We start from the raw sequence: 25622 nt of genomic DNA on the forward strand, positions 1-25622 counted from the left end.
AAAAAATTTAAAATGCGCGCCACCTGCTGACAGTCAGAATTAATCTAACCTTAAAAATAAGCGTCACGAATTCTAAGTATCACAAGTGAAAAAAAAACTTTGAGGTAAGTTATTAAAATAATTTAAAATAGTAATTATGACGTTTTTATTAAAATAATTATAAGTCATGATTTATAATTAATTCCAGGAAAAAATGTTGGAAATAACTTGCAACGACCGTCTGGGAAAAAAAGTCCGCGTGAAATGCAACCCGGACGATACGATCGGGGACCTTAAAAAATTGATTTCCGCGCAAACAGGCACCAACTGGGAGAAGATTGTCTTAAAAAAATGGTACACCATCTACAAGGACCACATAAAGCTCCAGGACTACGAGATCCACGACGGAATGAATCTGGAACTTTACTACCAATAGTTAATAGTAATAATAATAATAACAATAATTTTTTCAAAACATAAATTTATTAACGGACAAAATATATTAATCTTTAAGTTAAAATATAAGTATTTTGATTAAACATTTGGTTCGTGAGGCGATGAGAGTATTTTATATCAGTGAGGACGTTTCAAAAGTCCCTCGTAGTGGCTCGTCACAGGACTCTCTGGTTCTACGACGACTCTTCCACTGGAGGCTCGCTCTACCAGCAGGTCGCGGATGTGCTGGACTATCAGATCTATCGCCACTGGAATAAATTAATTTCGTTAAAATTTTACAATATATTTTTTATAATTTTATTTTTAAATAAAAAAATTATGTATATATTTTTTTAGGTGAAATTGCACTTTAATTTATTAACGATTGATCTTTTTAAAGATATAAGCTCATCCCGATGTTACACTCGTCAAGAGCTTTCATTTGAGTACCCACATGCATTTTTTATATATTTTTCATATATTTATATATATAAATATATCAAATATATGAAAAATTGATGTGGGTACTCAAATGAAAGCTCTTGATGAGTGTAATGTCAGAATGAGCTTGTATTTTTAAAAATGTCAATATTTCACAAAATACGAGGTAATTTTTTAATTATTGACATTTTTTAAAATATAAGCTCATCTTGATATTACGCTCATCAAGAGCTTTCATTTGAGTACCCACATGCATTTTTGATATATTTTTCATATATATATATATATATATATATATATATATATATATAATATATGAAAAATTGATGTGGGTACTCAAATGAAAGGTCTCGATGCGTGTAACATCGGGATGAGCTTATATTTTAAAAAATTCTTCTTAATCTCTTAATAATAGAGATTATAGCTAGCAATTAATGAGGAAGGGAAATTCAACAGAAATCTCTTACTCATACGTTTTATTACTGTACATCAAACGTACATTCCACTAATTGATAAATTTATATAATAATATAAAGATTAAAAAATACAATTGTGTCAATTATATAAAACTAATGATCGAGTGTGCGATGAAATGACATGCCACCAGAGGATAATCGATAAAAAATAAAATAAACAATTAAATCGGAATGAATCATCTGCTGAGAGTGTCTGATGATGTAGAAATGCGCCTACGGTGAAGGTATGGATGCTGCCCGGGCACTGGTGGCATTTCAGCTCCGTTCATTTTTTTCGAATGCAAAATGTCCCAGATGTGGTGCACGATAAGGTCTATCGCCACTGCAACAATTTCATTATACAATTTTATTTGATTCTTCAAACGCTACTCAATCCACCGGACAGCACCCATACTTATGCTAATGATTCATAATTAATTCATTAATTTTAAATACAGCAATAATTAATTACCTGTGTTATCAGCGCCACGAGGGATTATCACATCTGCGAATTTTTTTGTCGGCAGGCAGAACTCCTCGAAAGCTGGCTTTACAAAATTCATGTACTGGTTCAACACGTAATCCAGATCTCGGCCTCTTTCGTTAATGTCCCGTGGTACTAAAATTATAATTTATTTAATAAATCTTAAAATTTTTTTTTTTTTTTAATATAATTTTAAATTATTAAATAATTAATTCTGTTTTATATATTTATATATAAAAAATCTAATTAATAATATATTTACCTCGTCTTGCCAACCTTGTATCAGAATCAGTATCAACAAACAGCTTCATATGAAACAAATCTCTTATTTTGGGAAAATAAAACACTAGAATTCCTTCAAAGAGGACTACATCTGCTGGATAAATTGTCGTTGTTTGATCTCTTAGCCTGCAATAAATAAAAAAACAAAAAAAAAAAAAAAATTGTAAAATATTTTTTTTTTTAATTTGTAAAATGTTTTTTTTTTTTTTTTTTTTTTTAATTTGTAAAATTTTTTTACTAAAAATATTTTTAAAAATTACTTATAATTTTTTACAAATGTTAAAATTTTTTTAATAAAAAAAATGAAATAAGTTTTTTTAATAGAAAAATTTTACAAATTTTTTTAACAAAAATTATAAAAAATTCTTTCAATAAAAAAAATTATAATAATTTTTTTAATAAAATTTAAAAAAAATTTTTTAATACAAAAAAATGATAAAAATTTCCGTAATAAAAATTTTTTTAATAAAAAAAATTAAATAAGTTTTTTTAATAAAAAAAGTTAAATAAATTTTTTTAATAGAAAAATTTTACAAATTTTTTCAACAAAAATTATAGAAAATTCTTTTAATAAAAAAAATTTTACAAATTTTCTTAATAAAAAATATTTAAAAATGTCAGCCAAATTAATTTTAATAAAAATAAAAAAACTCACAAACTATTGGTTCGATAATCATAAGTAGCAACTTCACACTTAACCCCAGCAAGAATATCCTGAAGCGTGGACAAAATAAGATCATTGTCAAATGCATCAGGATGATCAAAATTGAACTGTCCTTTTTCAGCGCGGAGTTTCTCGGCAGGCGTGAGGTCACGGTAGAAGCAGTCCTGAGATATGCAAACAACCTGCCGCTCGGTGTGGTCCATGTCAACCTGGCCGAGCTTCTCCATGATCCTTTTGCAGACGGTGGACTTTCCACTGGCAGTTCCTCCGGAGACGCCGATCAGGAAGGGCGTCTTGCCCTCGACGCCGTTGAACGGGTTGCTGAACCCGTATGACATTTTCCTGGACATGCCACCCAGGTCGATTATCGGAACGTCCGCCATTGCTTTCAGGTCAATGTTTTTACTAACCTTGCGAGTTATTTAAATACTCTCACTGTCTTCTTTGATGACTGTCCGCTTGATAACCTCGATTTGCGTTTTTTGTCTTAGGTTAGTTACTTCAATTCCTTGGCAGCACTTGACTCGACTCTCGACGGAGAGAATTCGCATGCGCGCTTCAGGTATTAAAATAAAAATCAATACACAATTTTTTGACACGTGTTGCATTGCTAAATATTTTGCACTGAAGAAATTTCAAATTATCTGACATTAAAAATTATTATTAAAAAAATTTAATTTTGAATTTTTATAAAAAATTCCACATAAAAATTAATAGAAATTATTTTTAAAAGAATTTTTTATTGTAATTAATTTGTTAAAAAAATTTTTTTAATCAACAGCTGACGGCTAACTTCAGTATTATCTATAGTAAGTGTTTTTTAAAAAATTTTTAAAATTCGCGGTATTTTTTGTGCATGCGCAAAAAATACCGCGAATGTTGCGCATGCGCAAAATTCAAAATGGCGATGATAGTTGCGTAAAAAACTTGAAAAACTGTGCAATTTTTTATAAATATCTTTTTAATTGTAATTTAATAATTAAAAAAAATTAATAATTTTTCGAAGAATTTTTTTATTGTAATTAATATGTCAAAAAAATTTTAAAAATTGACAGCTGATTACTAACTTCAGTATTATCAATTATTATAAAAAGTGACTTACCTGGCAGCTGGTAATGCAGTGATAAAAATCATATGTGAGTGTTATATGTTACATCTGTCTGAGCCTGAAAAAAAAGAACGTAGTTATAGGCTTGAAGTATTGCAAAAAAATAGGTAAGCCAATAATTAAATCTATAATTAAAAACTGCGCATAAATAATAATTAAATCAGCTGATCAGCTGATCAAAAACTTAGTTTTTTTTTTGGGGAGTAAAAAAGTTAAAACAAAATTCCTTGAACAAAATTCCAGTGCAAAGTAAAAAAATTAGGTTAATTTAATTATTTACAGGGCTTACATAAGTGTTATTGTTTACAGAAAAATGCTGCGGGTTCCCCAGGTGCTAAGAGGAGCACAAACCGCTGGATTGTCCTCCAGCAGACTGGCAAAGAGCCTGTCAACAAGCAGCTTGTGCCAGCAGAAGGAACTGGTGGAACTGTTCATCGACGACCAGCCAGTGCAGGTTCCGCCTGGAACGACAGTTCTCCAGGCAGCGGCCAAGATCGGGATAGAGATCCCCAGGTTCTGCTACCACGAGCGGCTGGCAGTCGCCGGGAACTGCAGGATGTGCTTGGTGGAGATCGAGAAGCAGCTAAAGCCAGTCGCCGCCTGCGCGATGCCTGTCATGAAGGGCTGGAGGGTCAAGACCAACTCTGACTTGACTCGCAAGGCCAGAGAGGGTGTCATGGAGTTCCTGCTGGTTAACCATCCCCTGGACTGTCCTATTTGCGACCAGGGAGGCGAGTGCGATTTGCAAGACCAGAGCATGGCTTTTGGCAGCGATCGCAGCAGGTTCACTGATATTGATTTTAGTGGAAAGCGCGCTGTTGAGGACAAGGACATTGGACCCTTGGTTAAGACTATCATGACTCGCTGTATTCATTGCACTAGGTTGGTATATTAATTTATAAATTAATATCATGATTTTACACTCGTCGAGAGCTTTCATTTGAGTATCCACATCAATTTTTCATATATTTTATATATTTATATATATATATATATATATATGAAAAATATATAAAAAATGCATGTGGGTACTCAAATGAAAGCTCTCGACGAGTGTAACAACAAGATGAGCTTAAATCTTAAAAAACGTCAATTTTTAAGAAAGTACAGAGCAATTAAACAAAATTTATTATTTAATAAAGCAAAATTTTATTTATTTATATTTTATAAGGTAGAAAAAATGTTTTTCAGGTGCATCAGATTCGCTTCGGAGGTCGCCGGAATCGACGACCTAGGAACAACCGGCCGCGGGAACGACATGCAAGTAGGAACTTACGTGGAAAAGATGTTCCTTTCAGAATTATCAGGGAACATAATAGACTTGTGTCCAGTCGGAGCGCTGACCAGCAAGCCTTACGCGTTTGTAGCCCGACCCTGGGAGACCCGGCGGACTGATAGCATCGACATCTCCGACGCAGTCGGCAGCAACATCGTGGTCTCCTCGCGAACTGGAGAAGTCTTGAGAATCCTACCGAGGGTGAACGAGGAAGTGAACGAGGAGTGGATCAGCGACAAGGCCAGGTTCGCTTGCGACGGACTGAAGCGCCAGAGACTGATCACGCCGATGGTGCGCACCCAGGGGAAGCTCGAGAATGTGGAGTGGGAGAGCGCGCTGATGGCTGCTGCTCGAGGACTCCAGAACGTTCTCAAGGACAAGACAGCGGTGATTGCTGGCAAGCTGGCTGACGCTGAAGCCCTGGTCGTCCTCAAGGACCTGGTCAATAAGTTGGGCGGAGAAGCTCTGGCTACCGAGCAAAGCTACCCGATTGACGGCGCTGGGATCGACTTGAGGAGCAGCTACTTGCTCAACAACAAGATCCAGAATGTCGAAGAAGCCGACGCTGTTCTCCTGATTGGAACCAATCCAAGGTTTGTTTTTATTTTGCTTTAAAAAACTCTCCAGTTACTTCTAAAAACTTGATTGCTTTTAGGTATGAAGCTCCGCTCATCAACACCAGGTTGAGGAAAGGGTACCTGCATGGAGAACAGAACATTGGAGTCATTGGACCCAAGGTTGATCTCACTTACCAGTACCAACATCTTGGGCAGTCTCCGGAGATTATTAATCAGCTGATCAACAATCAGCATCCGTTTAATGAAACTTTGAAGAGCGCAAAGAAGCCCATGATTATTTTAGGTGCTGAGCTTCTTGCTAGGGCTGATGGAGGAAAGATCCTTTCTACTATGCAGGAACTTGCTAAGGCTCTTGGGGATCACACTAAGGTTTGTTTTTATTTTTTTGAAGCCGGTTTAAAATTTAAGACAATTTTCTAAATAAAATTCAAAACTAAATTTAAAATAAAAATTACATCAAAATTTTAAATAAAATTTAAAACAAAATTTTAAATAAAATTTGAGAAAAAATTCAAAATAAAATTTAAAACAAAATTGAAAATAAAAATTATATTAAAATTTAAATTTTGTCTTAAATTTTATTTTGAATTTTATTTAAAAATTTATTTTGAATTTTTTCTCAAATTTTGTTTTAAATTTTATAATAAAATTTAAGACAAAAAAAAAAAAAAAAAAGACAAAATTCAAACTAAAATTGAAGACAAAAAATTAAAAAAAATTTTAAATAGAAATTACCTTAAAATTTAAGACAAAATTCAAGTCAAAAATTTAAGACAAAAAAAAAATAATAAAATTCCAGGCCTCTCCAGACTGGAAAGTATTAAACATCTTGCAAACAAACGCATCGCAAGTAGCAGCCCTGGATCTAGGCTACGGAACATCAACAGTCAGCCAAATAAAGCAGTCGCAACCAAAAGTTCTGTTCCTCCTGGGAGCTGATGACTCTAACATCACCCGTGAAGACTTCCCGAACACCTTCATCATCTACATCGGTAGCCACGGTGACCACGGAGCAGCAATTGCCGACGTAATCCTAGCCGGAGCAGCTTACACCGAAAAAACCGGCAGCTATGTCAACACCGAGGGCAGAGCGCAGCAGACTGGAGCTGCATTGACTCCACCGGGAATGGCCAGGCCCGACTGGAAGATCGCCAGGGCCCTGGCTGAATTCTCCGGGATCAGTCTGCCGTATGACAACCTGTCTGAAGTGAGGGACAGGATTGCTGAAATTGCTCCGCACTTGGTCCGTTACGGGGAAGTTGAACCGGCGAACTTCTTCGCCCAGGCGCTTGAATTGTCTAGGGTAAGTTTTTTTTTGACTATTGACATTTTTAAAAATGTAAGCTCATCCTGATGTTACACTCATCAAGAGCTTTCATTTGAATACCCACATCAATTTTTCATATATTTCATATATATATTATAATATATAATATATATTATAATATATAATATATATTATAATATATATATATATATATATATATATATATATATATATATATATATATATATATATATATATATATATATATATATATATATATATATATATATATATATATATATATATATATATATATATGTATATATGTATATATGAAAAATATATCAAAATTGCATGTGGGTACTCAAATGAAAGCTCTTGATGAGTGTAACATCGGGATGAGCTTATATCTTTAAAAAATTAATTTATTAATCAATTAAAAACAGAAAACTGGAGGATCCTTCCTGCAAGATCCAGTGGACGTTAAACAAAAGTCACTGGAGCAATTTTTCATGACTGACGTGGTGTCTCGCGCATCTCCGACCATGGCCAAGTGTGTCCAGGCGGTTTTGAAGCAACGTCAGGCTCAAGTTTAATTTATACTTATTATATTTATTACCATTTAAATATAATAATAAATTAAAAATTATGTAAATAGAAAATACTGTTAAAGGATAGTGCGATATTTAAATTCATTTTTTAAATAAAACTAATAGTAATTAAATCTTATGACCTGATTTAAATAAAAAGATTGCAGGTTCATAAATCAGATTTATTTTTCTATAAATAATACCTTTGTGCTGAAAGAATTCAATTGCTCGACGGCTGGTCGTCGGTGTCGTCGTCAACTTCTCCGGAGCTCCCGTCAGACTCGACTTTCTCGCCCAGGGCGGTAAGTTTTTCTTTGTACAGCATCAGCTTGGTGTCTTGATCTGATAGAAGCTCCAGGAGGTCCTCTTGGTCTTTTTTCAGCTTCTCCAGCTCCTCGGTTGACTCTTTTAGTTTATTCTCCAGCTCTAGAGATACTTGGCTCTCTTTTTCCTGCAGGGAGAGGACAAGAGACTTGTACTCGGAGAGTTGCGATTCTAGATTCTGGATTGTATGAAGGGATTTTTGTAACTCCTCTGAGGAGTCTAGTTTTATTGAATCGTTTGTTAACATGTCCTTGTCGGTTAGGTTTGTTTGCGCCGCACGGAGGACTAAGTTTTGGTCCCGGAGGTTACTTATTTGGGATTGTAAGTCCTGGATTGTAATCTGGAATTTTTTTTTTAATTTTAAATATGAATATTTTTAAAGAATTTTAAATAAAAAATTTTAAAGAAAAATATTTTTAAAGAATTTTAAATAATAAATTTTAAGTAAAATTTTGAATAAAAAATTTTAAAATAAAATTCAGGAATTAAAAAAAAATAACCTGAAATTCTTGTTTTTCCTTTTCTAAATTTTCATTTTCCCTCTTAAGTTTCTGAATTTCCTCATCCTGTTCTCTAATAAGATCCTTATATTGCCCAACCATAGGATCACTATTAACAATTTCTTTGGGACTGTCATTAAAACTGGTATTCCCTTTGACAATCGATTCCGAAACAGTTCCTACAACCAAAAAAAAAAAAAAAAAAATAATAATAATAATAATAATCAAACTGATTCTTGAAGTATCCTTTACCAAAACTAACTAACCTTCAAGGATCTTTAACAACCGACAGAACTCATGATCCAGGAGCAAGTCCTTGGGATGTTTGGCCGAAGGCTGAGGATGTTTGAGAGTCCTGGAGTAAATTTCATGCCTAGTGGTTCCACCAATGGCATCTTGGAACCTCTCGAGGCCAATGCGCTTGTCAATTAAATTGCAGAGCTTGTCCTTGGTGTAGGCGGGGACCTAAGTATCAAAATGCAATATTTATATATTTTATTTATTTTATAAATATTATACGTATATAATATATATATAAAAAAAAAGGACCTGGTCGTCGTTGAAGTGAACACACATGCCGAGGAGCAAAGCACACATGCTCTGGATGAGGTTCTCCTCGAGATCTTCATTGTTGTCGTGGCCAGACAGCAAAGCAGTCAGGTAGGCGACGGAGGAGTCGAGGGATAGGAATGTTTTGACAGCAACTGGGCAGTAGCTGACCCAGCGACAGAGCAGAATCAAAAGGCTCAGTTTGCTCTGAGGCTTGCTGCCCTGCTGGAGAAGGAACACGCACTGCTGCATCAAAGTAACCGGCGGCTTGCCAATGTTAGTGGCCAGGAGGACTCGAAGCAGCTGCTCCTTCTGCGTGGCGTTGTCGATGAGCGCGTGGGACAGCGCCACAGCGGAGAACCAGTTGGACAGCGGGTCCAGCGAGAACAAGCCTCCGCAGAGCAGCTGACCAGTGGTCAGCGAGGGCGTCTCGTTGCTCTGGGGCAGCAGCGTCTGGATTAACTGGGTCTGGCCCTCGTTGTTCTTGTACAGGAAGCTCTGGAAGCAGTATAGCACTGCGCATCTCAATTGGAACGGCTGCTTCTCGTTCACCATCGACATCAGCAGCACCACGATTGCTGGCCTTGGCGGACTGCTCGGCGCTGTCACGCTGCTCAGGAATTCCTGGTTCGGGTTGTTCCCCCGGATCACTTCTGCTACTGCGTTTATTGTCTCTGTCAGCACGTCTGCTGGCACTCCACTGGCCATCAGAATGTCGCACAAAGCCTGCAGGAGCCCGCACGCCTGCATTATTTTTTGGCACGCTGACACTATTTGCGCAGAACAGCTTGGTGCTACTAGCGCCCGGATTACCTGGAGATTTTTTTATGTTATTAAGGGAACTATTGATATTTTTAAAGATATAAGCTCATCCTGACATTACACTCATCAAGAGCTTTCATTTGAATACCCACATCAATTTTTCATATATTTTATATATTTATATATATAAATATATGAAAAATATATCAAAAATGCAAGTGGGTACTCAAATGAAAGCTCTTAACGAGTGTAATATCAGGATGAGCTTATATAAAAATAAAAACCAACCTGAACCATGCAATGAACATTAGCAACCTTCTGAGGACTCCACCCTACTGGAGCAGGATCCTCAGAATCAGCCTGGGGTAGCTGAAACATCGGCGTGAGCCTCTGAATATAGCTTCCTTCCTTGAAGAAGTTCTGATTGCTAAGATTGCCCTTCAACAAATTGAGCATGAGCAGCAAGCAGTCTTCAACAACGATGCCCCCCTCGGCGCTGCCCTCCTGGGTGATGACATCAAAGATCCTGTCAAAGGCGTTCTCGAAGGCGACGATCTTCTGGATGTTGGCGTTGCCCTTGGTGAGCTGGATCAGCAGGAGGAGCGCGTCGTTCCTAATGACCTCGCGGCTGTCGCTGAGCAGGTCCATCAGCTTGGAGACTCCCATGGGCATCACCAGGATGATCTCCTGGATGTCCTTCGAGCGGTTGCTCACCAGGTTGGACAGCAGCTTGAGCGCCGGCCACCGGACTCTGAAGTCGAAGTCTTCCAGCGCGGCCAGCACCAAGCCCACGCTGTCCTGGTGCTTGATGAAGATCTCCGTGAACTGCTCGCCGATCTTGCTGTTCGGCCCGTGCTTGTCCACCTCCTCGTCGAAGGTCTCCGGGCTCGTGATGTTACACAGTGTGTCCAGCGCCAGGCCCACGATCTCGTAGTCTGTTCGGTCCATCTCCAGCACCTGGCGCACCGCGTTCATCCCCTGCGCTCCAACTTCCACTCGGTAAGTTCGCGAAAGCGCTTTCAATGCTCGACATGCGTCTCTTCTGTCGTCCAGCAGCGTTGAAGACTCTAATCTGTCTACCAGTCGCTCCACCTGCAATTAGCATCATTTTTATTTTTTTTTATTTATTATTTAATTTTTATAAAATTATTTTTGAAAAAAAAAAAAAAAATTGATATTTTATTTTGAAAAATTATAAATTAAAATTTTTTTAATTTAATTAAATTTTACAAAATTTTTCAGTCTTTTTTTTTTTTTTTTTTTTTTTTTAATTTTTACATAGCAATTTTTTTTTGTCACAAAATTTTTTAATTTTTAAAATAAAAAAATTTTTCTAATTTTGTCCTAATTTTTTTTTTTTTTTTTTTTTTTTTTTTTAATTAAATCAATTAAATTGTACTAAATTCCTCAGTCTATTTTTTAAAAATATTTTTGTACAAAAAATTATTTGTAAAAAATTTCATTTTTTATTTTTTTTAAATTTTTTATTAAAAAAATTACAAATTTTCAATTTTTTTTAAAATAATAAAAATTTTTCTAATTTTTTTGCAAAAAATTGTATTTTTTTATTTTTAATTTCTACATGTCAAATTTTTTTTGTTAAAAATTTTTTTAACAATAAAACATTGATTAAATTAATTAATATTATTTTAAAAATTTTTATAAATTTTCCATTAAAAAAAATAAATAATAAAAAAATTGTCAGCTAACTTTATTTTATTAAAATGTCAGTATCATCAATATGGAAGTAAATTGCCAAAAAATTATCCAATTTTTATCAATTTTTTAAAAATAAATTTATTCCAAACAAAAAATAGCAATTTTCTAAACATAATTTTTAACAACAAATTTTAAATAAAAAAAAAATAAATAAAAATAATAAAAATTATCAGGCTATGTTTTAAAGGAACTTACCGTGTCGGCTCCAGTCGGCTGGTTCTCCGGATCCGGAGCACCGAGGACAGATTTAAAACTATTCTTGAAAAATTCCATTTTATTTAAAACAATTAAACTTTAACTTTAAATTATTTAATTTATTTATTAACATTATCATATTGTTTCAGTATTTCAGTTCATGTTTTGGGTTACACTGCCATCACTGAGCTTTTTTACCAACAGACGTGTCAAAGTTTATTATTATTATGACAATTGTTAGGTTAGATTGTTGGAATTATTTTTTTATTTTTTTTTTTTTTTTTAGTGATTAAAAATTGCAATTTTAATTAAAAAATAAACTGATAATAATTTAAAACACAGAAAAGATGAAGAATTGTGAGTGAAAGTGCAATAAATACGTGGTAAGTAGTTTATATTATCTGCGCATGCGCGGGAGTAAGAGTGGGAAAGTTTAAAATGCCCGCGAAAATTAAAAAATTTTTAAAACTAAAAAAAAAAATTTTTTTTTGTTACAATCGTTACAATTATTACATTGATAAATTAAAATGTTAAAAATAAAATACAAAATTAGATTTTTAGCTGCCAGTTTTATATTGATTAAAATTTACATTTAAATTTTGAAAAAAGGTAAATATATAGAAATCGAAATTGGAGATAATTTGTCCCTGGCAGTCAACTGGTAGACTCAGTCTGACCCTGAAAATAAAAAAAAACAATAGTTTTATTAGTTGATTAAGAAGCGATTTAATTAATTTTTTTTTTGTGTGGATCAATTAACAAGAAAATAATTTTAAGATTGATGGAATAAAAAATACTGACCTTCGCTTATGATGTAGTATCAGTAATATTAGGCCCGCACGTTAGGGTCGTCATGTTACAAACAAGGGGAGCCGTGCAGTGTCGCATCAGACGTGCACTGAAAAAAGAAAAAAATTTTATTAATAAAAAATTTATAAGATTTATATACATTAAGTTTATTGATGATTATTATTACTGGTTGTCCAGGTCCACCTATAGCTCCAGCATTATAGACGAAAGTCATCATTGCGATGAAAAGGAACAACAAGAAAAGCTACGACATTGTGGTTTTATTGAGATAGCCTGAAAAAAAAAAAAAAAATGGATATGATTGTTTATTACAATTTGTCTTATTTGGAATTTAAATTTTTCGACGCGAGGGCGCTGAAAAGTTTGAGATATAATTTTTCTTTGGGAAAAAATCGTAGTAGGTTTTTAAACTGAGACTCTGAGAATTATAAAAATGCCGGTGAAGACATAAGAATATATGATTTACTATTTTTAATTGAGCGATAGAATTTTAAAGAGTTATATTCGTAAAAACTGTAAACCTTTAATTTTGATTAATTTTATTGAATCAAATATTGGGGGTAGAATAAAATGGTTCAGATAAAAGTTGCAGCTTTAAGTGTCTTCTTTCAAAAAAATCTTAGCCAATTTCTTAATTTTTATTAGAAAAAAAGTTATGAATTTTTAAACAAGGAAAACTAGGGGATTTAGCGAAAAAGCGGGTTTTTTTAATTGGGGACGTTGAAAACTTTGCGAACAAATGTTGAAATAAAAAAAATTAATAGCAAATCGTAAAGCTGAGACTCTCAAGATTATAAAAATACCGGTGAAGACATAAAAATAATAAGTTGTCTATTTTTAATCTACTGCCGAAGATTTAAAAAATATTTTTCACGGAAATTCTAGCTTTTTGAAATATAACAAATTTTATTAAATGAACAATTGGTCTCAGAAAATAAAAGTTCTATTAGGTAAAAAAGGGACTAATGAGTGTTTTCTTTCAATTAAACCTTGACTTAATTGACGTTAGCAACAATTAATATCTATATCTTCTAAATTAATCATTATTACGGATTGGGTAATAATTTTAAATTTAAATTTAAATTTAATTATAAATTTTTTGTTAATGAAATTTTTTTTTTTTTTTTTTTTTTTAGTGCCGTCCTAATGATGTTTGCCCGCCTTTCTTCACTTGTAACACGACGATTAAAAAGTGCTTCCCTAATAATACTAAATATTACGACATCATAAGCGAAGGTCAGTATTTTTTCTTCCATCAATCTTAAAATTATTTTCTTGTTAATTGTTCCACACAAAAAAAAAAAAAAATTAATTAAATCGCTTCTTAATCAACTAATAAAACTATTGTTTTTTTTTATTTTCAGGGTCAGACTGAGCCTACTAGTTGACTGCCAAGGACAAATTATCTCCAATTTCGATTTCTATATATTTATCTTTTTTCAAAATTTAAATGTAAATTTTAATCAATATAAAACTGGCAGCTAAAAATCTAATTTTGTATTTTATTTTTAATATTTTAATTAATTAACGTAATAATTGTAACGATTGTCTCACAAAGTTCCTGATTGTTTAATTTTTCGGAGAAAATTGAGTCCAATTGTCGATATAAATCCAAGCGCAGTATAAATTTAAAAGCTTGTTCAGTAATCAGCAGATTACTTGCTAGAAAGTTTCAAAAAATTAATTGCTCATTGCCTATATCTTCTGAACGAATGAAAATTAAGGAACCGGACTGAGTTTATTTCTAAGAGAACACTTAGAGGTATCTTTTTTGTCTAAATAATTTTTTTCTAAAACGAATATTTAATTTAATAAAAATTGACAAAGTTTAAAAATCAAAATTTCTGCGGGAAATATTTATCTTAGACTTTTTAAGTTATTTAAAATTATATAATTTATTATTTTTATATCTTTGCCGGGATTTTTAGAATCCTTAGAGCTTGAGCTTTAAAATACCACACAACAGTTTTTAATTCCGATATTTTTTCTTAAAAATTTCAGCGCCTCCAAGTCTCAAGATTAAGACAAAAGTTGTAGCTTTTTGTCTTTTTTTAAATAAACTTAAAAAAAAAAAAAACAATGAAAATTTTTTATTACTTTTATTAAATATAAGTAGAAAGAATATAATTTTTTTTTTTTTCAGCTTGGTGCACACATATTTATAGCCACAGAAACAAACCCGTGCTTGCATCGACATTTGTAGTTAATGCAGACAGTGTTGTCGGACATGCATTGATCATCTCTCCAGCAAGCTCCGCCCAAAGTTGGCAAGCAAGTAAGTTCATTGACAGCTATATGATGTTCGTTGCAGACACATCTGTTCTGGAAACACTTAGAATGCCAGGGCTCGCCACAATCAAGTGCATTATCACAATGATACAACAAAGAACCTGCAGAACGATTTAATGAAGCTTTTTTCACGACTGACGACTAAAACATTCTGTACTTACGTTTTGCACACAAGGTATCAGTGATTGCCATCCAATCAGGCTTGCATTGACACTTGTTCAGATCGCAGTGAGACGTTTCGATGCCGCAATCGGCGGAAGACGAGCAAGTGGTGTTCAACAATTGGTTACAGGCTAACGGGGTCAATGCAAATGTGTCGGGCTTGCACGCGCATTTCTTGTCAATGCAAATTGCATTTGATATGTTCTTACAATCACGATTTATTACACAGGCACTGCCTAACGTGACTGAAAACACAATTTTTAGGAGTTAACTTAAAATCATCGGAGTTAATGTTATTCTTACCTGACACGCAATCGTTGAACGGCCCTCGGACAAAACCTTGGTTGCATTGACACGTATTGTCAATGCAACCAGAATTAGGAGTGATGCAGGGCATGCTTTTTCTACAATGAGCGCCTAGAATTGTAGCGCATGTCATATTGTCCACCGAGATGAAATTAGTATTGCAAATGCAGTAATTAAACCTTGAACAATGCGTATTTACCGCTTGACAGTCATCGTCGTTGTAGCAAATGCTGTCAATTCCAGCTGAAAGTATCGAGAATAAGTGACGATGCAGTAAATGTAGCTGACAAGTTTGAGTACTTACTCGGCACACACTCGTACTGAGACTGCGGAATATAAGTCTCCAAGCATTGACACGTATTGTCAATGCAGTTAGAATTGTAGACAGCGCACTCTTTGTGTTCGGTGCAGCGCGTGCCAATTAGCGGCAAGCACACCTGCCGGTCGAACTTAGTGTAGCCTTCTTTGCACTGACATTTTCTGTGAGAACACTTTGCGTTTGATATTTTGTCACAAAATGTCTTCGTCAATGTCGCAATCCTGACCCAGGAACACTGCAAGGATTCGTTCAGAAAATTATCAAATTCTACCGCATCGTCACTCAAAGTCAATGCAAGTATCAATGCACAATCTTGGTCAGTTTCAGAAAGTTACCAGGTAAACAAATGTCATCAAAGTGCTGCGTATATCCTGGGAAACAGCGACACTGGTTCTTGTAACACTCTCCATTGATGACAACGCACTCCCCGTTGCTTGTGCACCCTTGTGGAAATAATTCTCTGAAAAAACTCTTGACAAGTCTTTATAACTCTGAATAAGACTTTTCGAAATTCTTCACATCCCTAACTAAGTGAAGGAAAGACTTAATAAGTCTTCAAAACTCTGCAATACTCTTCAAAAGTCAAATTTTCCCTGCAATTTCGGAATTTCTCAAAGAGTTATTAAGACTTGATAAGACTTGTTCAGTTTTACAGGAAAAGATGAAAATATTTCTTTTCAAAAAAATTACTTATCAGAATTAAATAAAACTATAAAAAAGAATTAATGAATGTTTTAAAAAAATTTTTTTTAAATAATATTTTCATCACGAAAATCCTTTGATGGGCATCGAATCACTCATAGTTGAGCAAGTCAAAACATCAACAGCAAATGAAGTGCACTTGCTGTTGGAAACAGATATTACTCAAAGAGTAAATCCAATCGGTATTTAATTTGGACTATCAAATATTAAAGTCAACTTTCTAGGTAGGAAAGAATTTTCTAACCACATGCCACCTATTAGAAACTAAGAACACTCAAAGATTCTAACTGTAAATTCGTAAACTAAAATATGTTAGGAATCAATTAATTCCAGCAGATAGCGTGTGGATAGAAAATTCTTTCCTACCTAGAAAGTTGACTTTAATATTTGATAGTCCAAATTAAATACCGATTGGATTTACTCTTTGAGTAGTATCTGTTTCCAACATCAAGTGCACTTCACTTGCTGTTGATGTTTTGACTTGCTCAACTATGAGTGATTCGATGCCCATCAAAGTATTTTCGTGATGAAAATATTATTTAAAAAAAATTTTTTTAAAACATGCATTACTTCTTTTTTATAGTTTTATTTAATTCTGATAAGTAATTTTTTTGAAAAGAAATATTTTCATTTTTTCCTGTAAAACTGAACAAGTCTTATCAAGTCTTAATAACTCTTTGAGAAATTCCGAAATTGCAGGGAAAATTTGACTTTTGAAGAGTATTGCAGAGTTTTGAAGACTTATTAAGTCTTTCCTTTACTTAGTTAGGGATGTGAAGACTTTCGAAAAGTCTTATTCAGAGTTATAAAGACTTTTCAAGAGTTTTTTCAGAGAATTATTTCCACAAGGGCAGTAACCTCCCAAAGTCGGCGAACAAGTTGTTCGGCCAGTTTGCACGTAATTTTTGTGGCAGACGCATTTCCTAACGGGAGAACACTTAGCGAAGCGAATGTTACTGCAGTCCTTGTCACTTCTGCATTGAAGTTCCAGGTACACTAAAACCAAGCAAATTTAGCAAACAATTTCAGCTGACGTCTGCGACTTACTTAAGATACACTCGTAGTTGGAGTTCGGGAAGTAACTGAACTCGCATTGACACTTGTAATCAATGCAGACCGAGTTTTCGGGAACGCACTTAAGGTCATTGTTGCAGAAGGCGTTGAGCAAAGGAGCGCATGTTAACGCATTCATTTCAATATGGTTCTCCTTGCAACTGCATTGACTCTCAAAGGAATGCGCGTTTTTTATCAGAATGCAAGTGTTGTTGTCAAAACAAGTCATCCCTAGTTCCGCTAAAATTATTTTCAAGTAAGATTATAATTTTGTCGATCAGATAAAATTATTGCTACTCACTCGTTCTGCATTGATTCTCGGAATGCTGCGTGTAGCCGTGATTGCATTGACATTTTTTATCATAACAGCTGGAGAATCTGACGCCGCAATCTTTATTGCTGATGCAGCTTTTACCGAGAGCTTTTACGCAGGCTTTTGCGTTGAGAACAAAGAATCCTTTACCGCAAGCGCATTTTCCTCTTATACACTGCGCGAAGTTTAGTGCGCTGCAATCTGAATTTATTCTGCATCGTCCCTCCAATTTTGCTACATTGACAATGTTTTTGAAATTTTTACAAAATTATATAAATATTATTGCTAAAGTTCTTACTTTGCAGACATTTTGACTCGTGCAGCACGTAATTGACGCTACATTGACAACGACCGTCAACGCAGACACCATTCATCTCTACGCACTCTTCGTCATTTTCACAGTACAAAATTCTCGTTGCGACGCACGTATTTCCGTCTTGAAGGTTGTGACTATCTTCGCATCTGCATACATTGTTAATGCAAATTGAGTTAATGATGTTAGCTCTGCACTCATCTGAATCCTTGCACGTCATTCCCAAGTAAGCTAAAGCAGGAAAAATTAAAAGCAACGTTTATCTACTGCATTGACGCTTTAGATCAATGCAACATTGATTTTTTCTGTCGAGCAGAAAATAGTTTTTATTTAGTCAATTTTTTTTTTTTTAATTAAATATGACTGCATTGTCGTTCAATGTCAATGCACATACTTTTAATGTCAATGTCGTAAAAATTTCCTATATTGTCCTGACAAATCGCCTTTTACTCAAATAGATGCCAATGCAGTGAAAATTTCCATCCGTTATTCTTATAAATGCTATAATTTATTCAAGTATCTACGCCCAAATTTAACTGCATCGTCAATGAATGTCAATGCAATGGGTTCTCTTTCGTATCAATCCAGACTGAAAAAATTGAAAAATTAAAACTTACGGAGTCTGCATTCGATGTTAGAGTAGGCAATAAATTGACCCCTGCATTGACACTTATTGTTATCACACCAAGAATCAGCGACGCCGCAATCTCGATCGGAATTGCAGGTTTCTCCCAGAGCCATTGAGCACAATCTGCGACTTGTCGCAATAGTTTTCATCGAACAAGCGCAAAGTTTTTTCTTCGAGCACTCCGCGAATCGGACACTTGCGTACGCTTCATCGTCTATGCAACTCGATCCGATTACATCTGCAAGGACAGATTAATGAATTCACTGTCTTGCAAAGTTAGGTGTGACTCACCTGGCAGACACTCGCCGGCCTCCGCTACAAATCCGTCTTTGCATTGACACTCGTTATCAATGCACAGTGAATTCTCCGACGCGCAGGTCTCGTTTTTCCAACAATAAGTATTCAAGAGCGGCGCGCATGCGTGGTCGTTAACTCTGACGTTACTTTGTCTGCATTGACACTTTTTTTTCGTACAGATTGAGTGCAATATGTCGACGCATTCCGCGGTGTACTTGCATTTGTCGCCTAATTTTACTTTCTCCTGACACTTGAATCTTCCGAAAGTATCCGTCAGGTCGCATTTATAATTCCCGCAACAGGGACGATGCAGATGGCACTGCAACCAATTAATTATTCTTCTACAAAACTTAATTGCTTAATTAAAATTAGTAACTTAAATATTTTTATTTCTTCGCCGGGATTTTTATAATCCTTAAAGTCTCAGCTTTGAAACCAACAAAAATTTTTTCTAAAAAAAAATTATTTCTCAAACTTTTCAGCACCCCCGCGTCAAAAAACAAGAATTTGATAATTTGTTATTGAAAGAAGCACACTTTACGCAGTAAAAGTAAATTTACTTACAATTTCGCCAAAAGGCACACAGTCTGTTGATAGCTCGGATTTATCTTCTGCATTGACGGTAAAAATCAATGCAATGCTTACTAAGGTGATTGCAGCGTTCTGACGTGGCATTTTTATAAAAAATCTGACTTTTCAACAGAAGAAGTTGTTAACAGAATTGATCGAATTATATCACACAATAACTATTAATATTATTGACGAAATTCTGAACGCCTATTAAATTCTCATAAAGATTAAGGAACTAAATAACGCAGTAATTTTTTTTTTTTTTTCGTTAATTACGAAATGGAGATAAGGTTCTAGGCATAGATAAAAAAAAATATTAATCGAAACTTTATTGTATTTAATTTATAGATATATATATTTATCTACTTTTTTTATCAAATTCAGAAATTGACGAATGGGAAAGCGGGACTCCAGTTAACGAGTTTGAGTTTGAGGTGCTGATTTCCACCAGTACGTAGTCCCCGGCGCTTATCGAACGATTTTCAGAGCCGTCTGGAATTTCTACGTTGGGAATTAAGACTCTGGTGTTGCCATCAGTGCGGCCTTGGAGCGTTGATTCCGATCTTCGGGAGACCTGATAAAAAAAAATTGAATTTTTGGGGTTTTTTTTATAGAGATTTTTGAACACATGATTAGTGATTTGGATAGGAAATTTTCCGGGGAACAATATTGTAATCAATAAAAATTTTTCTACCGCCAATAGTTTCCAAGATACAGCCCATTAATCAAAAAAGTATAAATTTTCCTCGACTATGATTAATCTGGCTATATCTCACGAACCATGGGTCTTACGATGATTAACCTCAGGACCAAAATTGTAGCCCGGAAAATTCTCGATGAAATCCACCTTAAATTTCCCAAAATTTCCCACAACTTTCGGAAATACAGCCGAAAGAAAATTAAAACTCACCCCTTCGATCAAAACAAGCTGTCGCGTTCCTACCAACTGGCTGTTGAGCTTCTCAGCTTGAAATCGAAACAAATTGGCCATACGTTGCATTCTCTCTAGCTTTACTTTCGGTGGTACGTCATCTTGGAAGCGTCTGTGGGCGGTAGTTTTCTCCCTCATGCTGTACTGGAACAAATACGCCACGTGGTACTGCACTTGCTCCATTAATGTAATAGTGTCCTCGAATTCCGCGTCAGTTTCCCCGCAGAAGCCCGCGATAAAGTCACTGGACAGCTGAATATCCGGGATCAGTTCACGGATGTGGTTCACCAGCTCGAGGTACGATTCTCGGGTGTACCCACGGCGCATGCGCTCTAGTACTGCGGAATTGCCTGACTGGGCCGGTAGGTGGATCTGCTTGCATATGTTCAGTTTGGATGAAATTAGATGGAGGACTTCGTCGGGAAAATCCTTTGGGTGCGGCGAGGTGAACCTTGAGTAAAATCAATCGGAATGGTAAGATCTAGTAAGTATTTTTGGTTTTTAGGGATTTTTTTGGGGAAAAAAATTTTTTTTGGAAAAATTATTGATACTTTCTTAAAGTAGACCTCTTAATGAACAAAATGATCTATAATAAGAGATATTTTGATAGAAGAAACGATCTATAAAGAGAGATTAAAAGTCAAAAGTAGTCTAATTTGTCTGAAATCGTGAATTTCAAAAGTATCTTTCGTTTTTTGGGATTTTTTCCAAGAAAAAATTTTTTTTTGTCAAAATAATTGGTATGGCCTTCAAGTAGACATTTCAACGAACAGAATGACTTATAATAAAAGTTATTTTGATCCGAGGAACAACATAAAAAAGTAAATTGAAAGTCAGAAGGGGGCTAATTTGAGTTAAATAGTCGATTTCAGAAAGTATCTTTTAAATTTTAGGATTTTTTTAATGAAAAAAAATTTTTTTCTCAAAAATCATTGACTTATCGTGAAAGTAGACATTTTAAGGAACAAAATGATGTATAATACAAATTAGTTCCACCGCAGGAACAATTAAAAAAATGAGTCTAAAAATTAGAAGTAGTCGAATTGTCTCCAAATCATGAATTTGACAAGATATCTTCTATTTTTTGAGATTTTTCCAATGAAAAAAATTTTTTTCAAAAAAGTCATTGACATATCGCAAAAGTAGACATTCTAAGGAACAAAATGGCACAAAATGGAACAAATTATAAAAAAATCTTAGTTCCACCGCAGGAACAATCCAAAAAAATGAGTTTAAAAATGAAAAGTAGTCGAATCATAGATTTCTCACCTAATCCTAATCTCCGGATCAATATCCGCAACTTTTTCCAGCAAGTCCGCGAATCTCCTTCCACCGAGCTTGTTCTTGTAAACCGTCTTAAAGCCTTTCGCCAATTCGGTGCTTTTCTTTTCTTGCACCGGAAAATTTTCTTCCGAGAGATCTCTGTAACTGTTGACATTCTGCCCAAGGAGCGTAACTTCCTTGACGCCGGAATCCGCGAGGTGTCGCACCTCTTCAAGAATACTCTTAATTGGCCTGGACCTCTCGCGGCCGCGAACGAAAGGAACAATGCAGTAAGTGCACATGTTATCGCAGCCCCTCATAATCGTCACAAAAGCGGACTTTGAGTCTGCGTTGAGCCTCACGGGATTTATATCCGCGTAAGTTTCGTCGAAGCTCAGAGCGACGTTAATGGCCGCCTGGTTTTCCTCCGTGATCGACAGCAGCCTCGGCAGGTCTCTGTACGCGTCAGGTCCCGCGACCAAGTCGACGTACTTGCTCTCTTCGAGGATCTTATTCTTCAACCGCTCCGCCATGCATCCGAGCAGCCCGACGCGTAATGGCGGACTGCCCATGAAATGGCGTCTTTGTCGCAAGTTGTTCAGCGACGCTAAGCGCCCCCAGACTTTCTGCTCAGCGCCATCTCTTATCGCACAGGTCACTACCAAAATCACGTCCGCTTCCTCTAAGGTTAGAGTGCGTTCATAGCCAGCTGACTTTAAAACCGAGTAAATTATTTCCGTGTCACTTACGTTCATTTGGCAGCCATAGACGTCAAAAAATACCTTTTTTCCGTACGCTTGTACCGATGGTAGGTAAGGATGAGCTTCCGGTGCCATTTCAGTTTCATTAGAATATTTTAACACTGAATTTGCTATAAAATCTGATAAGTTTGGTCCTGATTTCAGGTTATGTTTTTTTAAATTCAAATTTTCCCGCACTCGAATTTTTGAATTTTTTAGCGGGTCATTTTTTAAATTCAAATTTTCCCGCGATTCAATTTTTGAATTTTTTAAATTTAAATTATCCTGCACATTATTATCAAAATAAAAATCTTCCATTCCAATTTTCAATTTCTCCTCGCTTTCTAAATTAAAATTTTTAACATTTGAATTTTCCGCGGTTTTTTTTGTCAATAATACAGAACTTGCTTCTGTCGATAATTTTCTATAATAATAATAATAATTCCATTTTAATGCTTTAACTTTTTCAACAAAATTAATCACCTTAATTTTAATCATTTTTACAATTATTTTTCAATTAATTATTAAAATAATTTAATATTGCTTAAGAAAAAAAAAAAAGAGGTTAAGTTTAACAAACTTGTTAAATCTTTTGTCATCCCAGATAAATTTGTTATTAATTATTTTTAATTAATAAATTGCGAGTTTTTGAACTGTGACAGTACTTTTATAATAATAAACATTTTTATAAACTTATTGTTTAGTAAAATTGTAAAATGTAAACACTGTGCACTGTAAATCACATTTTCTTTACTAACCTATTAAACTGAGGTTGGTAATGTTGAAATTTAATTTTTCCATGGTAGAATTTTTTTAGTGCTGCCATCTGACATTTTTTTTTTAAGTTTTGACTTTTAATGATAAAATTAATTTTTAATAATAATAATAATAATAATAATTATTATTATTATTAATCAATTATGAGTCATAAAAAAATTTTTTTCATTTAAAACTTGATTTATTTTTACAGCATCAATTTTAAAATTTTAATAAGACGGTTAATAATTTATCTACAACCTTGAAAATTTTTTTTCACAAAAAAAATTTGGACAATCCTTGAATCTATTTATTTTTTGGATCCTTTGTTGCTTCCGCAGGTTTGTTCTAAAAATATTAAAAAAAAAAAATAATTCTGAATTATATTAAAATATTAAAAATTGGAAATGACTTGGAAAATTGATGATAACTCGGGAAATATTGGTCGGATTAAAAAGGTCAAAGAGATCTTTTTGATAGTAATTGACCTGGAGAATTTAAAAAAATTTAGTTGGTTCAAATTGGTGGATTAGTTTTCAAAATATAATAAAAAATGTATTAGTGTCTCGGGAATTTTTTTTACTATAAAAGGTAAAGGAAATTTAAGGACCAAGGACGGTTAAAAAAATTCAAATTAAATTTCCTTTACCTCTTTTTTAATCGGTTCATCACCTTTAATCAAATCTCCGGTTAATGAACCAATAGAGGTGACAACACTACACCCGGTGTCTTTTACCAACACTAGGAAGTCATTGAAATTATCCGGTAATTTAATACTCGGTAATTCCGGCCACTTTATCTCTTTTTGGTTCGCATCTCCTGGTTTTACTGAATTCATTTGTAATTTAATTAATAATAATTTCAATTATTAAAAATAAATTTATTAAATGTTAAATGAAAATAAATTACCGCCGTAAATAAAATTGTAGCCAATGTTGATGTAATGTTTGCTAGAATTTAATGTGTCTTTTGCTAAATCAGGGTAGCAAATAGCAGCCATTGATCCAGCACCGGTTGACATGTAAATAAAACGCTTGAATCTTCCTCCGCGGATGCCGAATAAAAATCCTAACAGTCCTCCGCCGAAGATTGTGCCGAGTCGGGGGAGAATATTTTCTTCTTGGTGCAAATAATCAATTGATCCTTAAAAAAAAAATAATTTATTATAATTAATATTACTTATAATTTTATAACAGAAAATTAATTTTAAAAAAATATTTTTCTTGATTAGAAAATTTTTTTTTTAATTTTTGCAACTTTTTATTGGGGGCGTCGAAAATTTAATTAAATATTTTAATAAAAAATTTAATTAATACATATTCTTGAAGCTTCAAGTGTCTAGATTAAGATTCTCTAGCCAAAGACATAAACAAAAATTTTTTTAATAATTTTATTTGAAGCTTTTAAGTAAAAAAATGAATTTTTTTTCAAGTTCTTAAGGATTTAATATATAAATTTAATTAAGGAAGGAAATTTTATAATTACCTTTACTATGAGCAAGTCCTGTGTTATAAACATGGCTAATTTTATCATGAACCATTTGATACTGATCCGAAACGCCGGAAAATGTTTTTCTTATTGTCCCAAATCCGTCTTCTATTTGCGATCGAATACTATTTGGATCACTAAAAAATTAACAAAATTAATAAATTAAATTTTTTTGATTAAAAATATTTTATCTTAATTTTATTATTAAAAATTTTCTTTTAATTAAAAATTATCAATAATTTTTTTTTCAATTAAAAATTATTAATAATTTTTTTTTTTAATGAATGTAACTAAAAAAAATTTATTTTTAAGATACTTCAATAAAAGTTAGCGATGTTTTTAATTTTAATTAAAAAAAAAATTTTTACTTGTCAAAAATTTAAAAAAAAATTTTTTTTTAAATAATTAATTAAAAATTAATAAAAAAAAGAATTACTTGTTTTACCGTATCTCAGGTTTAATTATTGTTTGCTCATGATGAACATAAATCGGTAATTCCGATGGCCTAATTAATCTCGGGACAGATCCGTCGTTGCTGCAATGTACGGGCGCATCCGGAGGAGTAGGATCTGGCCTAATTATTGGAACTGCTCCGCATAATCCTCCAGGTAGTAAAAATTTTTTAAATAACTTTAAAAATAAAATTTTGCATTAATAAATAAATAAATTTTCAATTAATCAATCAAATTAATTAATTAAATTAAAAAAAAAAAAACATAACCTTACCTTGAGACCTTGCATGTTTTCTTTAAAATAACTCAAATGAATTTTAATGCACAATTTTATTTTTATTAAATTAATGTCTCTGATTTAAAAAATAATTAATTTTAATTGGTTATTCAATTAATTAATCATTGTTTAATTAATAAATTTTTTATTTATAACAGAAACCTGTCATTCGTTCGTCAAAGTCAAATTTTACTCAATCGACAATCGAAAAATCGATTTGTTAAAATTTCGAGATGTCGATTGAAAAAATTCGATTAATCGATAGATTTAAAATTTAAAAAAAAAAAAAAAAAAAACAATTTTTAATTTTAATTAATGAAAAAATTTATTTAAAAAAAATAATTA

At 33.5% G+C, this 25622-nt stretch overlaps 7 protein-coding genes across 11 annotated transcripts; 2 read left to right on the forward strand and 5 right to left on the reverse strand.

Moving 5' to 3' along the window:
* Positions 1-2202, forward strand: Ubl (Ubiquitin-like protein 5). Of its 3 annotated transcripts, XR_012480083.1 has the most exons (4): positions 1-104; positions 188-421; positions 1838-1926; positions 2081-2202. XR_012480083.1 is itself a non-coding variant. In XM_074250710.1 (3 exons), the coding sequence occupies exon 2, from the start codon at positions 194-196 to the stop codon at positions 413-415; it is 222 nt and encodes a 73-aa protein (XP_074106811.1). In that variant the 5' UTR covers positions 1-104; positions 188-193; the 3' UTR covers positions 416-421; positions 506-762. The 3 variants fall into 3 exon arrangements, 2 of the variants coding, with proteins under 2 accessions (XP_074106811.1, XP_074106810.1); XM_074250710.1 differs by lacking the exons at positions 1838-1926; positions 2081-2202 and adding an exon at positions 506-762; XM_074250709.1 differs by lacking the exons at positions 1838-1926; positions 2081-2202 and having other exon boundaries at positions 188-520.
* Uck (Uridine-cytidine kinase) lies at positions 546-3281 on the reverse strand. 3 transcript variants are annotated; one of them, XM_074250708.1, is made up of 5 exons: positions 3151-3281; positions 2732-3082; positions 2057-2202; positions 1783-1929; positions 1317-1653 (listed from the first exon to the last, which is right to left on the reverse strand). In XM_074250708.1, the coding sequence occupies exons 2-5, from the start codon at positions 3076-3078 to the stop codon at positions 1508-1510; spliced, it is 786 nt and encodes a 261-aa protein (XP_074106809.1). In that variant the 5' UTR covers positions 3079-3082; positions 3151-3281; the 3' UTR covers positions 1317-1507. The 3 variants fall into 3 exon arrangements, with proteins under 3 accessions (XP_074106808.1, XP_074106809.1, XP_074106807.1); XM_074250707.1 differs by lacking the exon at positions 1317-1653 and adding an exon at positions 546-683 and having other exon boundaries at positions 2732-3271; XM_074250706.1 differs by having other exon boundaries at positions 2732-3273.
* A 536-nt stretch (positions 3282-3817) lies between these two features.
* On the forward strand, positions 3818-7735 carry Nd-75 (NADH dehydrogenase (ubiquinone) 75 kDa subunit). Its single transcript, XM_074250702.1, has 6 exons — positions 3818-3955; positions 4158-4730; positions 5040-5717; positions 5780-6071; positions 6502-7005; positions 7416-7735. Exons 1-6 carry the CDS (start codon positions 3888-3890, stop codon positions 7563-7565), a joined length of 2265 nt encoding a protein of 754 aa, XP_074106803.1. The 5' UTR covers positions 3818-3887; the 3' UTR covers positions 7566-7735.
* Positions 7728-11806, reverse strand: P115 (general vesicular transport factor p115). Its single transcript, XM_074250701.1, has 6 exons — positions 11609-11806; positions 9983-10786; positions 8933-9745; positions 8650-8848; positions 8384-8562; positions 7728-8223 (listed from the first exon to the last, which is right to left on the reverse strand). Exons 1-6 carry the CDS (start codon positions 11684-11686, stop codon positions 7780-7782), a joined length of 2517 nt encoding a protein of 838 aa, XP_074106802.1. The 5' UTR covers positions 11687-11806; the 3' UTR covers positions 7728-7779.
* A 331-nt stretch (positions 11807-12137) lies between these two features.
* On the reverse strand, positions 12138-19609 carry LOC141532377 (uncharacterized). Its single transcript, XM_074250704.1, has 12 exons — positions 17861-19609; positions 17551-17796; positions 17244-17489; positions 17055-17192; positions 15830-15954; positions 15480-15729; positions 15173-15418; positions 14869-15114; positions 14598-14808; positions 12585-12691; positions 12410-12506; positions 12138-12286 (listed from the first exon to the last, which is right to left on the reverse strand). The coding sequence occupies exons 1-10, from the start codon at positions 18093-18095 to the stop codon at positions 12679-12681; spliced, it is 1956 nt and encodes a 651-aa protein (XP_074106805.1). The 5' UTR covers positions 18096-19609; the 3' UTR covers positions 12138-12286; positions 12410-12506; positions 12585-12678.
* A 75-nt stretch (positions 19610-19684) lies between these two features.
* Positions 19685-22797, reverse strand: LOC141532378 (CDK5RAP1-like protein). The gene is made up of 3 exons (XM_074250705.1): positions 21571-22797; positions 20281-20752; positions 19685-19944 (listed from the first exon to the last, which is right to left on the reverse strand). Exons 1-3 carry the CDS (start codon positions 22620-22622, stop codon positions 19729-19731), a joined length of 1740 nt encoding a protein of 579 aa, XP_074106806.1. The 5' UTR covers positions 22623-22797; the 3' UTR covers positions 19685-19728.
* A 443-nt stretch (positions 22798-23240) lies between these two features.
* On the reverse strand, positions 23241-25461 carry Mic26-27 (MICOS complex subunit 26/27). The gene is made up of 6 exons (XM_074250418.1): positions 25275-25461; positions 24994-25178; positions 24546-24685; positions 23970-24203; positions 23710-23888; positions 23241-23408 (listed from the first exon to the last, which is right to left on the reverse strand). The coding sequence occupies exons 1-6, from the start codon at positions 25287-25289 to the stop codon at positions 23367-23369; spliced, it is 795 nt and encodes a 264-aa protein (XP_074106519.1). The 5' UTR covers positions 25290-25461; the 3' UTR covers positions 23241-23366.
* Positions 25462-25622: the final 161 nt, after the last annotated feature.

Source organism: Cotesia typhae, unplaced genomic scaffold (assembly GCF_013202065.1).
Source record: "Cotesia typhae breed Kobodo isofemale line unplaced genomic scaffold, CoteBio_Ctyphae contig_59, whole genome shotgun sequence".
Classification (NCBI taxonomy): Eukaryota; Metazoa; Arthropoda; class Insecta; order Hymenoptera; family Braconidae; genus Cotesia; species Cotesia typhae.

Coding starts and splice junctions, on each gene's coding strand:
- Mic26-27 (XM_074250418.1), bottom strand. Junction 24,204..24,545: donor AGGACTTGCTCATAGTAAAG/GTAATTATAAAA, acceptor TTTTTTTTTAAG/GATCAATTGATTATTTGCAC. Junction 23,889..23,969: donor CTACAATTTTATTTACGGCG/GTAATTTATTTT, acceptor AAATGAATTCAG/TAAAACCAGGAGATGCGAAC.
- LOC141532377 (XM_074250704.1), bottom strand. CDS start 18,095: ATGACGTGCAAGGATTCAGATGAGTGCAGAGCTAACATCATTAACTCA. Junction 17,193..17,243: donor CAACTACGAGTGTATCTTAA/GTAAGTCGCAGA, acceptor GCTTGGTTTTAG/TGTACCTGGAACTTCAATGC. Junction 15,419..15,479: donor TCAGTACGAGTGTGTGCCGA/GTAAGTACTCAA, acceptor CGATACTTTCAG/CTGGAATTGACAGCATTTGC.
- LOC141532378 (XM_074250705.1), bottom strand. CDS start 22,622: ATGGAAGATTTTTATTTTGATAATAATGTGCAGGATAATTTAAATTTA. Junction 20,753..21,570: donor GATCCGGAGATTAGGATTAG/GTGAGAAATCTA, acceptor ATTTTACTCAAG/GTTCACCTCGCCGCACCCAA. Junction 19,945..20,280: donor AGCTTGTTTTGATCGAAGGG/GTGAGTTTTAAT, acceptor TTTTTTTATCAG/GTCTCCCGAAGATCGGAATC.
- Ubl (XM_074250710.1), top strand. CDS start 194: ATGTTGGAAATAACTTGCAACGACCGTCTGGGAAAAAAAGTCCGCGTG.
- Uck (XM_074250706.1), bottom strand. CDS start 3,123: ATGGCGGACGTTCCGATAATCGACCTGGGTGGCATGTCCAGGAAAATG. Junction 2,203..2,731: donor GATTATCGAACCAATAGTTT/GTGAGTTTTTTT, acceptor TATTTATTGCAG/GCTAAGAGATCAAACAACGA. Junction 1,930..2,056: donor TACAAGGTTGGCAAGACGAG/GTAAATATATTA, acceptor TTATAATTTTAG/TACCACGGGACATTAACGAA.
- Nd-75 (XM_074250702.1), top strand. CDS start 3,888: ATGTTACATCTGTCTGAGCCTGAAAAAAAAGAACGTAGTTATAGGCTT. Junction 6,072..6,501: donor CTCTTGGGGATCACACTAAG/GTTTGTTTTTAT, acceptor ATAAAATTCCAG/GCCTCTCCAGACTGGAAAGT. Junction 7,006..7,415: donor AGGCGCTTGAATTGTCTAGG/GTAAGTTTTTTT, acceptor AATTAAAAACAG/AAAACTGGAGGATCCTTCCT.
- P115 (XM_074250701.1), bottom strand. CDS start 11,686: ATGGAATTTTTCAAGAATAGTTTTAAATCTGTCCTCGGTGCTCCGGAT. Junction 8,849..8,932: donor TTCACTTCAACGACGACCAG/GTCCTTTTTTTT, acceptor TTTGATACTTAG/GTCCCCGCCTACACCAAGGA. Junction 8,563..8,649: donor GTTGTTAAAGATCCTTGAAG/GTTAGTTAGTTT, acceptor TTTTGGTTGTAG/GAACTGTTTCGGAATCGATT.